General features: G+C 46.0%; 2 protein-coding genes across 3 annotated transcripts; both read left to right on the top strand.

The window, feature by feature from the left end:
- The first annotated feature begins 287 nt into the window (after nt 1-287).
- On the top strand, nt 288-6,471 carry LOC117895696 (poly(U)-binding-splicing factor half pint). Its single transcript, XM_034803543.1, has 5 exons — nt 288-439; nt 852-945; nt 3,913-4,207; nt 4,438-4,941; nt 5,001-6,471. Exons 1-5 carry the CDS (start codon nt 437-439, stop codon nt 6,046-6,048), a joined length of 1,944 nt encoding a protein of 647 aa, XP_034659434.1. The 5' UTR covers nt 288-436; the 3' UTR covers nt 6,049-6,471.
- A 277-nt stretch (nt 6,472-6,748) lies between these two features.
- LOC117895694 (protein zer-1 homolog) lies at nt 6,749-11,189 on the top strand. 2 transcript variants are annotated; one of them, XM_034803540.1, is made up of 10 exons: nt 6,750-6,988; nt 7,758-8,104; nt 8,164-8,972; nt 9,038-9,162; nt 9,229-9,400; nt 9,465-9,626; nt 9,687-9,848; nt 9,918-10,067; nt 10,140-10,385; nt 10,453-11,189. In XM_034803540.1, exons 2-10 carry the CDS (start codon nt 7,804-7,806, stop codon nt 10,618-10,620), a joined length of 2,295 nt encoding a protein of 764 aa, XP_034659431.1. In that variant the 5' UTR covers nt 6,750-6,988; nt 7,758-7,803; the 3' UTR covers nt 10,621-11,189. The 2 variants fall into 2 exon arrangements, with proteins under 2 accessions (XP_034659430.1, XP_034659431.1); XM_034803539.1 differs by having other exon boundaries at nt 6,749-6,988; nt 9,918-10,385.
- Nucleotides 11,190-12,350: the final 1,161 nt, after the last annotated feature.

Raw genomic sequence — 12,350 nt, 5'->3', positions numbered from 1 at the left:
GATGCACTTACTCACTAAACACACTCGAATGTCTTATCACATTACTATTACAACATACTACAATATTCTATCACGGTCAGCCAAATTATTAACCGTCCGTGAAAAAGCCGGGGACTTTGCGAAATAGCTGTGACCGGAAACAGAGATCGAAAAGATTTTCAAAATATATCGAAATGTAATAACCGAACATGTAAGTCTAGTTTTGGATTTACATGTTCGGTTATTACATTTCGGTATATTTTGAAAATGTAAAATTATACACATTTCGGTATATTTGCGAGACTCAGGCGGTATATTGTATCGACAAATCCGCGGTCACACTGCTCGCATCCATCTTGACAATTTTTTTCGCAAAACTTTGAAATCAACTTAAATTGTCTTAAATATCAACAAATAAACCATTAATTGCGATCATAGTTAGCGGAAAATCGAGAGCATGGTAAGCTTTAGCTAATTTCGAGTTCACTAAACGTGCGGAAAGACTTTATGTGGCTGTTTTTGCCGTCGCGTGCCCTGCAGACTGTAGATTTTGCGCATTTTTTTCTTCGGTGCGCCTCTTGATTTGCGTTGTAGGGTGAAATTGGAAATGGTACTTGCGTGAATGAATGTACCCAGTACTCAGGCATATGTGGCCTTTGCAGCTGCATGACCTTGCCACCAAAGCGGTGCACAGGGGACGCCGACGTCATGTGTAGTTCCGCACGGCACGGCACGGCACAGGGCACAGAGTGTGTGTATCCATAGGCCACGCGCATACCCTCCGCAGCCACCGCACCGCCTCGTGCAGCAGCAGGAGCATTTCAATTTAAGCCATTTGTGTTAATCCCAACCATGACCTTTGAACTTTGCAGGGCAGTAACGACAGAGCCTCCAGATCCCCACGTTCGGATGATCAGCGTGAAATAACGGAAATGCCAGCCACAAAGCGAACGCGCTCCGACTCGGGTAAGTGTCTTGTCCGGACTGTATGCAACAACAGATATACATATCTAGATATATGTATGTATATGCCTCCTCTCTACGTATGTATACATATGTATGTATGTATTCAGCATGTATGTTAGTCAAATGGAAACAAGTCCACCCCACAGCCCCCATTCGCCCCGAGGCATATGCTCTCTCTGTATGTGTTATGTACTGCTTATATGTAATCTATATAAGTTCATTTGGTAAATCGTGGGTGCAAGACGACTCTGAAACGCAACGGCGGCTAAATTGTAAATTGTATTTTGGTTTCTCCTAAGCATAAAAAAACAAAACAAAAAAAACCTATTGTAAACACACATTTTATATACTTTTCTCTACTACTTTGTACCTTCTACTTCGTCGCATCTTTACGGGCAGCACCACCTGACGCCACTAAATAATCGGTTTTTCTTTTGTTCTGCTTAAGTAATTGCAGACTTCATAAACGCACGATGAACTCGAAACACACTCAAGTGAGGTGTGAGGTGAGGTGAGAGTCGCAAAAACTATAGCGCAAAATAAACACGTATCAATCAAGTGTGTGTGTGTGTGTCAGACACTGCGATCCGAAATTGCTCCAAGCAGCAGCTCTCAAGAGTACTATCGATCCAATATGCTATAAATATATGTATATAGAGAAATCAGAATTAGGGCAACAGTGAGTGAAGTCCCTGCTCGACTCGACGTGAATGTATCAAGACTATCGACTCCAGAACTAATCCAAAAATGAAGCATATCATATATAACTATTATATCTCTCTCTTTCTCTTTCTTCTATATCTCTCTTTTTTATTTTCTGTAAGCGTTTTTTTATCTCTTTTTTAAGTTTCGTGTTCCGCCATAAGACATATAAGTTCCATATAAACGGGTAAACGAGATCGAGAGAGAGAAATAACTCCACTACTACTACTACCAGTACTACTACTACTACTACTACCACCACCAACCACCACCAATTATCAGCCACAAATACAGCCCAAGCAAGAAACATCATCAAGCGCGAAATTGATCTGATCCACGCATTAATCCAAGTTCTATGTATATCCAAGAATTCCGCTTCTTCTAACAAACAGCAAAGCCAGCAAATGCCCCCAGCCGTCGTCGTGGCCAGCCGAAGGACTGCACGTGACTGCTCCTCTGTGCCATACATACATAACGTACATTTTACATTAAGTACCAAGTATTTTGTGTGTTTCGTTCATAGTTAGTTGTGTTGATAGAATGCTAGCAAAAGAGTTGCATTGTCCGTCGTATGTTAATCCACATTTATTCTCCGGGTAGGGGTTCATCCGGGGGAGCAAATCCTCTCTACACCCTGCCACATCCATCACATGATCCGCACGATCCACGATACCATGTCCAAGTCCTAAACAGAGCAGACTTCCCCTAGATAAAAGCATTAATAAAATTAACTATTTACATATTTTATATCAGAGAAACACAAACAGAATGTTAATGATGATGATGATTACTTTGAATTGTTGAGGTAGGGCGGAGCGGAGAAACTTAACCAACTTAAAAACATATTGTTGCTCTTATTATCGTTTCAGCGTCTTGTTTTCTTTTTTATTTTTCTCTTTTTATCACAAAAAAAATGAGCAATGTGTAAATGTGTGACCCTCTTCTTCAAGTCAATTACCACGCCCCCCCAACTCATGGAAACCGTATCGCAAAAAAACGCACATAAGGTCGCTTATAATTTCTAATTTTTATCAAATATTTCCACCCACCCAAAAGAGCTGAGCACACGTGGAATGCAATCAAAAATTCCCCCATATGTCATACAGTTTATGTTTACATTTGTGGATATTTGTGATTTTATTGCCGATTTGCGTGTGGGATTTGGGATTTGCGTTGGTTCAGTGTGTGCCCAGCTCTTGTTTTGGTATTTGTTGTATCGATTGACAGCAATCGCAATCAATCGAACAAATATATATACGACTCGTTGATCGGATATCTATATATCTATATTTGATGTAAATGTACACCCACATACACGTATACACGTACTATTACCACCGCCCTCTCTACCGCCCAGCACTACAACTACGTATAACAATCTGCCTATTGATAAGCCTAGCGATATGTTTTATTTGATCGGGTGCTTTCTCTTTTTTATTCTTGCATTTTTCCAGCCCTAACAAATAAATGACAAAAACACATGCCCCCCCTCTGCCCGATAAGCCGATAGACACGAAATCTATAATCTATTTGAAATAGACAGGCAAGCGAGAAAGTGAGGCGAAAGTGACACTGCGCTCACTCGATCGGTCCATGCACATGTAATTTATGTACCTCAAATAATTGTAACTATCTGTACATGTCAGCAGCGATAACGATAAAACACACGACCACCGATTACAGTCGTTCGAATCGAAACGATAGCATGGCCCCACCATATACAAAATGGCTTCAAAATCCGCTCAAGCAGAATATCCGAACAGATCAGATACAATGGAGAAATATCTTCTCCAGCAAGCAGCAGCCTCCTTCTCCACATTATGCCATCCACTCTCTGTCTCTCTATATTATTAACAATTTTCTTTCTTAATTTTTTTTCTTCTTTTTTTGTCTTCATCTTTCTTGCAGGCAGCAGGCAGTTTTTGTCTTTATTTCCAAATCAAATTTCAAACGCAAACTCAATTGACAAAATGCACTTTCGTTGTTCCCAACCGTTTGCCACCGAGTTGTGCCTTTGGAAACAAATAATAATAACAAATAATAACAAAAAAAAAACAAAAACAAAAAAGAAACAGACAAAAACCCCGAACAGAATCAAAAGTAAAAGTTAAATCAAAAGAGAACTAAAAAAGAATAAACAAATTGCATAGCAGATGATGTGATCTCCATGATGATAAAACTGAAAACTGAAAACTGAACCCACCATCCCCCCACACACACCCCACCTGTTGTATGAGTTGCACTAATCCGTCTGTCCCATTCTAGGCAAGTCCACGGATTCGAAAATTCCCTACCTTTCGCAGCCACTGTATGACCTGAAGCAGACGGGCGATGTGAAATTTGGGCCCGGCACACGTTCCGCCCTGCTGGGTCTGCTCGGTGGGGCACTGCCAAAGCTGACATCGGAGCAGCATGATCTCGTCAGCAAGGCCAAGAAGTATGCCATGGAGCAGAGCATCAAGATGGTGCTCATGAAGCAGACCCTCGCCCATCAGCAGCAACAATTGGCCACGCAACGCACCCAGGTCCAACGGCAACAGGCTCTGGCATTGATGTGCAGGTTAGTAAGCGAATAAATTATTAATAGATAAATGCAATGATGTAACACATTGACAAATGAGTTGTGAAAAGTGTGTCTGCCCATGGCTGTGGCTTCGAGTTATTGAAGGCAGTCGAGGGGCAGCCATTGAGTGTGCTCTCGTAGCTGATAAGATCTGATTACGGCTCAAACTGCAATCGTTTTCCACTTGAAGAATCTTCTATTAACCAGATCTTCTCTTCCCTTTGCAGAGTTTACGTCGGCAGCATATCCTTTGAGCTGAAGGAGGACACCATTCGTGTGGCCTTTACGCCCTTCGGCCCCATCAAATCCATCAACATGTCGTGGGACCCCATCACACAGAAGCACAAAGGATTCGCATTTGTGGAGTACGAAATACCCGAGGGCGCACAACTGGCACTCGAGCAGATGAATGGCGCTCTCATGGGTGGTCGCAACATCAAGGTTGGGCGTCCGAGCAACATGCCACAGGCCCAGCAGGTCATCGATGAGGTGCAGGAGGAGGCAAAGAGCTTCAATCGCATCTACGTGGCCTCCATACATCCGGATCTGTCCGAGGAGGATATCAAGAGTGTCTTCGAGGCCTTCGGACCCATTCTCTACTGCAAACTGGCACAGGGCACGTCGCTGCACACGCACAAGGGCTACGGCTTCATCGAGTATGCCAACAAACAGGCCATGGACGAGGCCATTGCCAGCATGAATCTGTTCGATTTGGGTGGACAGTTGCTGCGGTAAATTTAAACTCCATTTCCATTTTAAATGCATCTCTGATCTCTTTATTCCCTTGCAGTGTGGGTCGCTCCATCACACCGCCAAACGCTTTGGCTTGTCCCACAACAAATTCAACCATGCCCACGGCTGCGGCGGTGGCGGCTGCCGCTGCCACGGCCAAGATCCAAGCCCTGGATGCTGTGGCCAGCAACGCTGTGCTGGGTCTCTCGCAGCACCCGTCAAATCTCGGCATGGCTGCGGGTGCAGTCGTCACGAAGGTGGGCAACATGCCCCTGGTGAATGCTGCCACTTCAGCGGCTGCCCTCAACCCAGGCCTGGCCATGCCAGCAGCTCCTGTGGCTGCGCTCCTTCCTCCCGGCATCTTCCAGCCTCCGACCCCAGTGACGCCCAGTCTGCTGGGCGTGCCCGCAGGCCTCCAGCCTCTGCAGGCTGTGGTTCCATCCCTGCCGCCACCTGCCCTGCTGGCCACGCCCACACTACCCCTGCCCGGCACCGGACTGGGTGTGGGCCTGGGCGCGGGCGTGCTGCCCACAGTGGTCGCACCCGTGGGCAGCGTTGAGGCCACCAATGGGGCATCGGTGGCGATTGCCGTGTCTGCTGCTGCCAACAATGCAGCGGCCACAGCTGCCAATCTCTCGGAGAACATCAAGAAGGCGCACGAGAAGCAGCAGGAGGAGCTGCAGAAGAAGCTGATGGACGAGGGCGATGTGCAGACGCTGCAGCAGCAAGAGAACATGTCCATCAAGGGCCAGAGTGCACGCCAGCTGGTCATGCAGCGGCTGATGAGGCCGACGGACTCGCGTGTCATCATCCTGCGCAACATGGTGGGGCCCGAGGACGTGGACGAGACGCTGCAGGAGGAGATCCAGGAGGAGTGCAGCAAATTCGGCACCGTCAGCCGCGTCATCATCTTCAACGAGAAGCAGACGGAGAACGAGGACGACGACGAGGCCGAGATTATAGTGAAAATCTTCGTCGAGTTCTCCGCCGGTGCCGAGGCGCAACGTGGCAAGGAGGCGCTTCACGGACGCTTCTTTGGCGGTCGGCGAGTGGTCGCCGAGCTGTACGACCAAGGCGTCTTCGACCAGGGCGACTTGTCTGGCTGAGATTAAGCGGATGATTCGATTCTAATTTAGATTTTAGCATTCTTCTGACCCCCTGACCCATATTCTGTCATTTTTTACTTAGAACTTAAATGCAAAGTTTATTTATTACGTGAGCCCCGGCACGAAAGTTGTTAATTGGTCGCCGTGTTGTCCTATGGCCAGGACACATGATTATAAATATGATAAGATGTTTCTGCAACGCAGTGATTTAGGTTTAAAGCAAAAGAGAAGAATAGTGGTTGCCCCAGACCCAAAGCGAAAGCAATATTTCGTTTTTTTTGTATTTTCGAGGCGCATGCTTGCTCCCTGACCCCCCAAACAAACACACACTTGCAATGAAGCTGCAAACTAGCAAAGTTTTGCATGTACATTTGATTATTTCAGCGCTTAACTAACAATAAAATAAAATCTAGTTACCCATTAGGAAATGGTTTTTGAATTGTGAATGAACTTCTGGCTTTGCCCAACACTGTCAGATGTTGTCAGTCAAATTTAATTCAAAGATTTAATTCAGTCAAATATGAAGTTATTGGGTAAATTACAGAAAATTGAACATTACAAGTTGTTCAACTGATTAAATAAAACGTGGTAAAGTGAATTAAGTTAATTTTATCCCCTGTACATTTACGGTATATTTCCAATTTGAGAATTTACATTTTAGTATATTTGTCTGTGTGTCATGCGGTATTTTTATCGACTCATCCGCGGTCACACTGCGTACAAAGAAAATAGAAATCAAAAAAAGTAATAATGAAGTGATTTGGCGACGAAAAACGCAGCAATTACATTTGTTGGCACAACTTTAGTGCTGTGCCTAAGCAATTAGTGCTACGCATGCAACTCAGCACAGCTGCAACTAACTACAAATCGAAAAGACAAAGTCGAGCGCAGCGCAATAGCAGCGAGGGACTCTGCTGGCTGCTAGGGGGACAAGAAAAAGGTACAGAAAGTTGTGATGATCTGATCCCTCCCCACCAACAAGCAGCAGCACATTCTCGCACCCAGCTCAGCTGTTGTGGGACTAGTGATTGACTAGGTTGACTGCTGCTGTTGCTGCTGCTGCCTCTAGTACTAGTGCCCCCTGTCCACCTGTCCAGTCCCTCTGCTAAACGCGATAAGGCCAGACAGAGTGTCGCTCGCTGGGCGCTTGGCTTGCAAGCGTTTTTTCAATAACTACTACGCACCTACATACACAGCGACACGACGCTCACAAGCTCGCAAATGGATTGTTGCTGTTGCTGTTGAGGTGATCCGTAAAACTCGAATCAGCGAATGCTCCATAAAGATTTTCCGCCTTTGACAGCGAGCAGCAGCAGCAACAGCAGCAGCAGCAGCAGACTTTAACCCGATGTTTAGGCCCCAACAACCAAGCAGACAAACAATGGATTGGACGACTCTACGCTTGACTATCCACAATCGAAGGAAGCAACATGCACTTGTAGATTTCTTCTTATTTGTTATGTAATTGTTGGCTGGCTATCAGGCTGGCAAAACAAAAATTGAGCACAGATTAGGGGACAGCCACCCCACGTGCCATTTCGCAGGGGAAAAGCCATGACTTGTCGATTTGTTTGTGTTCTTTAGGAAATCACAAATCATGCAGATAGATTCTCGATTTCCAATGATGGTGAAACCCGAAGCTACCAATAGAACATTCATTCCACAGTGAATCATAAACAAACTCTCTTCTCTCTCTCTCTTTCGCTCAGACACACAATTGAGTCACTGGCGGATAGCAAACAAATCGTGCCCAAGATGAGCTGTAAGGTGCGATTGATGGAGGACGGCTCACTGGACGAGGAGCCGCTGACACTGAAGGAGATTGCCTACCAAAAGCTGTGCAACAATCTCGACATCATCAGCAGCTGTCGCCCGGACAACAATCGCCTGCTGAATGCCGGCATTGTGCTGCCCAATGAGATATGCGATGGCTTTCTGGAGAACTATCAGCGCTTCAACAGGCCACTGGACGACAATGTCATCAAGTTATTCGAGGACACACAGCGCACATCGCTGAAGATTGTCAATCTACGCAACAGCACACTCAGCAGCATAGGTGAGTGAGAGGCCCAAAGTGGAAGCCCTTTCCTCAAACCCTTTTCTTTCGCTTTGCAGGCCTGGAAACTCTGATGCGCCACAAACTGTTTGCCCTGTCCATGTGGTACTGTGACATGATCACCGTGAATTCGCATCATCTGCTGGCCCACTATGGCGACAGTTTGCGCTCCTTGGAGCTGGGCATAAGCTCGCATCTGCTGCAGAATGCGGAACCCAACGAGAAGGAGCCAGTGGACTTTCAGCTCACGTGTCCGCATCTGCGGCGACTCGTCCTCAATGGCGTGGTCATGCATCATCGCCTGCAGTTTGCCCATTTGCATGATTTGGGACATCTGGACCTCACCTCCTGCGTGCTGGCAAACTTCAGTTTGGAGGCTTTGGTGATGCTGCCGAACCTCCACACACTGATCCTGTTCAACGTGTGGCCCATAGCCAATCAGCTGCATGCCATCTGCTGCCTGCGACGCCTGTGCACGCTGGACATCTCCATCTCCAGCTCAGGGAATGGCCATGGCACGTACGACCTGCCCGACCAGACGCTGGAGATGCTCATGGATAATCTGCGCCATCTGACACACCTGGATATCTCAGGCACGAATTTAGCGGGCAACGGGGTGGCCACCAAGGAGTCCACCAATGCCAATGCCAATACCAAAATGGAGCAGCAACACTTTGCCCTCACGGACATACCCGGCCTGGCGTCACGCACCCAACGGCCGCTGCAGTTCCTGGGGCTCTATCACACGGCCCATTGGGCGTGCAAGCGGCATGACATACCCGCACTCGAGGTGGCTGGCGATACCAATGAGCAGCAGATACTAACAGCAGCACGTTACTACCACGACAGACCCGTGCTCCTGACGAGGGTGAGTGGGGGAAGACTTTCCTGAAGATTTCTCATTGATGAGTTTCCTTTTTCTTTGGGTTTTAGGTACTCAACGATCTGTATCATCTGTTTCGTTTCGAGAACTGCAAGGACATACACACAGCACTGGATGCTGTACTCTCAGCCATGGATAGGCACCTCAAGTTCAAGCATATGCAAATCTCTGGAAGGTAAGAGACCAAGATCTAGGCACCCTTTAAGAGTGGAAACTAACCCATGTTCCTCCTGTCTTGCAGTGCCACATTGTTCTACATTGTCAAGGGCAGGGAACGCTCAAAGTTTGGCACTTTGCTGCGCAATCACATCATACGCACGCTGCTCAACGGCATGGAAATGCATCTCACGGACGACACAATGCTGCGGAATGGCTATCTGACACTCACACAGTTCCACATGCCAGCAGATGTGGTAAGGCTCAATCGGAAGACAACTTTGTGCTCCCCCTTGCTGACTCTTTGCCTCTCTTTTGTAGCTGTTTGAATATGAACGTCTGATCAAGATACTGCTGCATGGTGTGTCCAAGACGGAGCAGGAGGGTTTCGTGCAGCGCATTGCCATCTATTTGCTAAACACTTTGGCCTGCCAGGTGGATGGACGACAAAAGCTCTTCCTGGGCGAAATGGGTGTAGTTAGTGTGAGTTCTTCAGAGGCCGAGAGACCGAGAGGAATCCGTATTAATCATTGCTTTATATAGAACATGCTGACGCTGATCAAGGATCGACTCACACGCTCCGTCTTTGATGATGTCATGGAGGTGGCCTGGTCCACCATGTGGAATGTAACCGACGAGACTGCTATTAATTGTAAGAGATTCCTCATTGGACGCGGCATGGAGTATTTCCTTAAGTGTTTACACGTAAGCAGAGCCTGCAGAGAGCCATGTAAAACATTTCCTAAACATTTTCTCTGCTGCCTTCCCGCTCAGACCTTTCCCGATCGCGATGAGCTGCTGCGCAACATGATGGGGCTGCTGGGCAATGTCGCAGAGGTGAAATGGCTGCGACCCCAGCTGATGACACAGGAATTCATAGAGGTGTTCGCCCGTCTGCTGGACTCCTTGAGTGACGGCATCGAGGTGGGTCGAGCGAATACGAGACGAGGGCGACTAGAGAATGGTAATGTTAACCGTGCTAACCTGCGCTTCCAGGTCAGCTACAATGCGGCCGGTGTGCTCGCGCACATTGCATCCGATGGGGCCGAGGCCTGGACCATCAAATCGCCCAGCCGTGAGCATGTGCTGGACCGCATGGTGGCCGCCATTCAGCGTTGGAACATCAAAAGTGAGCGGAACATCAACTACCGCAGCTTTGAGCCCATACTCAGTCTGGTGCGCTGCTATGAGACGCCACAATGCCAGCACTGGGCCGTCTGGGCATTGGCAAATCTGACACAGGTGCGTGGGGAGCCCAGTCCCACAAAGATCACATAGCAGCAGTCTGATCCCGCCTTCTATGTTCCAGGTTTATCCGGAGAAATATTGCCAGCTGGTGGAGCAGGAGAATGGCATACAGATACTGAACGAGCTGATTGAGCACGAGAGCCCCTACTGTGAGATTAAGCGCATTGCCCGCTTGGTCATCGAGCAGTGCGATTCGGGCTCGGGGTCAGAGCGCATGGTCGAGGGCTGAGCCAAGGCTCCAACTCCGACTAAATATTTAATTATTAGGAGAATGCATCGCGATAATTGATTGATTGATTGATCGATTGGAGGATTATCGTTAGGCTTTGAGTTTGTTGTACAATTTTAATAGGATTTCGTCTCCTCTGTTTCGTATTTCGTAGTTAAGTGAGTGTTATATTGTTCAAGAGATTCTTCCCTCCTCCCCAAGCCCACTTTTAATGTATAATTCGAGTGCAACAGCAACCAACAAGAGATGTCAAATAAGCAGCATAATATCCGATACCCGATACATATACAATTTCATAGACTATATATATACATAGACTATATACATACACATACATAACATATATATATATATCTGATATATAAAGTGTTGTAAGGCAAGCAAGATTATTTTAGGCCCATCGTGAGGAATGTAAATATTGTTAAAAACCGAAAAACGTAAGAGAGAAAAAGGAAAAATGGAAAATATCATGGCAAAAGAAAGGCAAAAGCATGAGGCAGCTCCAGATTAAAGAAAGCAAAAAATCCTTCAACTGTAATCCGAGTCTTCTTTGTCTTTAAGCTGTATTTTTAATGAAACATATACATACACACACACATGCATATATCTTATACATATATCTGTTTGATTCTGTTCCTAGATTTGTGTTCATTCTGATGCTTACTTTTCCGCTTTCGTTATTTGCATGCGTTCTGCATGGAATAGAGATATGATTTGTTTTCTATATGTAGTACAGATCCCTAGAATATAAGTCTATAAGTAATGTTTGTAAATAATTGCGTGTAACAGTTTTTTTTAGTGTTTTTCCCCTCCTCCTCCTTGGCATATAATAATATTTATAACATTGTATGTTATCATTAGTTACCTTATATTACACGTACATACGTATACATATATATATAACTTGGATCGTAAGTGACTCACACCTGTGTCTTGCAATTTCCATATAACACGGGAGTCCAAAGTCCCAAACCTTATAGCAGAGCGTAAAGTGGAGAGACCTGGAGAGATCTTCACATGTGAATTGGAGGCTTAACCTTCATATGAGAAGTGGAGACCACATCTTCATCTGTGAAGTGGAGACCTTCGTATGGTCGTCTGTGTGTGTGCACATAAATTGCGGTAGTCGAAGTCTGCTTGGAAGGAGGTTGCGTCATGGCGGGGGTGGGTGGTTTCGATGACAAAATGCCAACGGGTTGAAAATTACGGCCAAGGCGCATGTGCAGTGGGAACTTTTTCCATCCATCCCCAAATAACGTTTATCAACCCTCGAATGCTCTCATTCACCTGCTCTCTCCACACACGCTCGCCAGTTGTCACTCTCATTTTGCAATCAAGTTGACAGTGCTCTCTGTCAGATTTTGCCGCCCGGTTCGTTTATTTATTGTTAAGTGGATGTAAATGTGCTATAATTGGAGAACAACAAAGGTAAACATAATAAATAATATGACAAATAACAAGCTAAAGTGAAAACTACTTTGAGACGGTAAAAACGGCATTACATTCGAATAATAACAAAACAAGGGCCATGTGGCTCCCGCCTGCCATGGTTGCACCCATTCAACGGCATTTTGGAGAGGGAAAAACTAGTTTACATTCACAATACCTACGCGAAATTCATTCACAATACGGATGCATACTATCAATCAATGGAAATCAAATAGTCTTATTCAAAAAATCGTAAACAACAATTGCCATAGTGGAAAACAAAAATGCAAAACAATTGTTTG

This window comes from Drosophila subobscura, chromosome J (genome assembly GCF_008121235.1).
Source record: "Drosophila subobscura isolate 14011-0131.10 chromosome J, UCBerk_Dsub_1.0, whole genome shotgun sequence".
In the NCBI taxonomy this organism is placed as follows: Eukaryota; Metazoa; Arthropoda; class Insecta; order Diptera; family Drosophilidae; genus Drosophila; species Drosophila subobscura.
The sequence above is the reverse complement of the archived record's forward strand: the minus strand, read 5'-3'. Positions and strand labels throughout refer to the sequence as shown.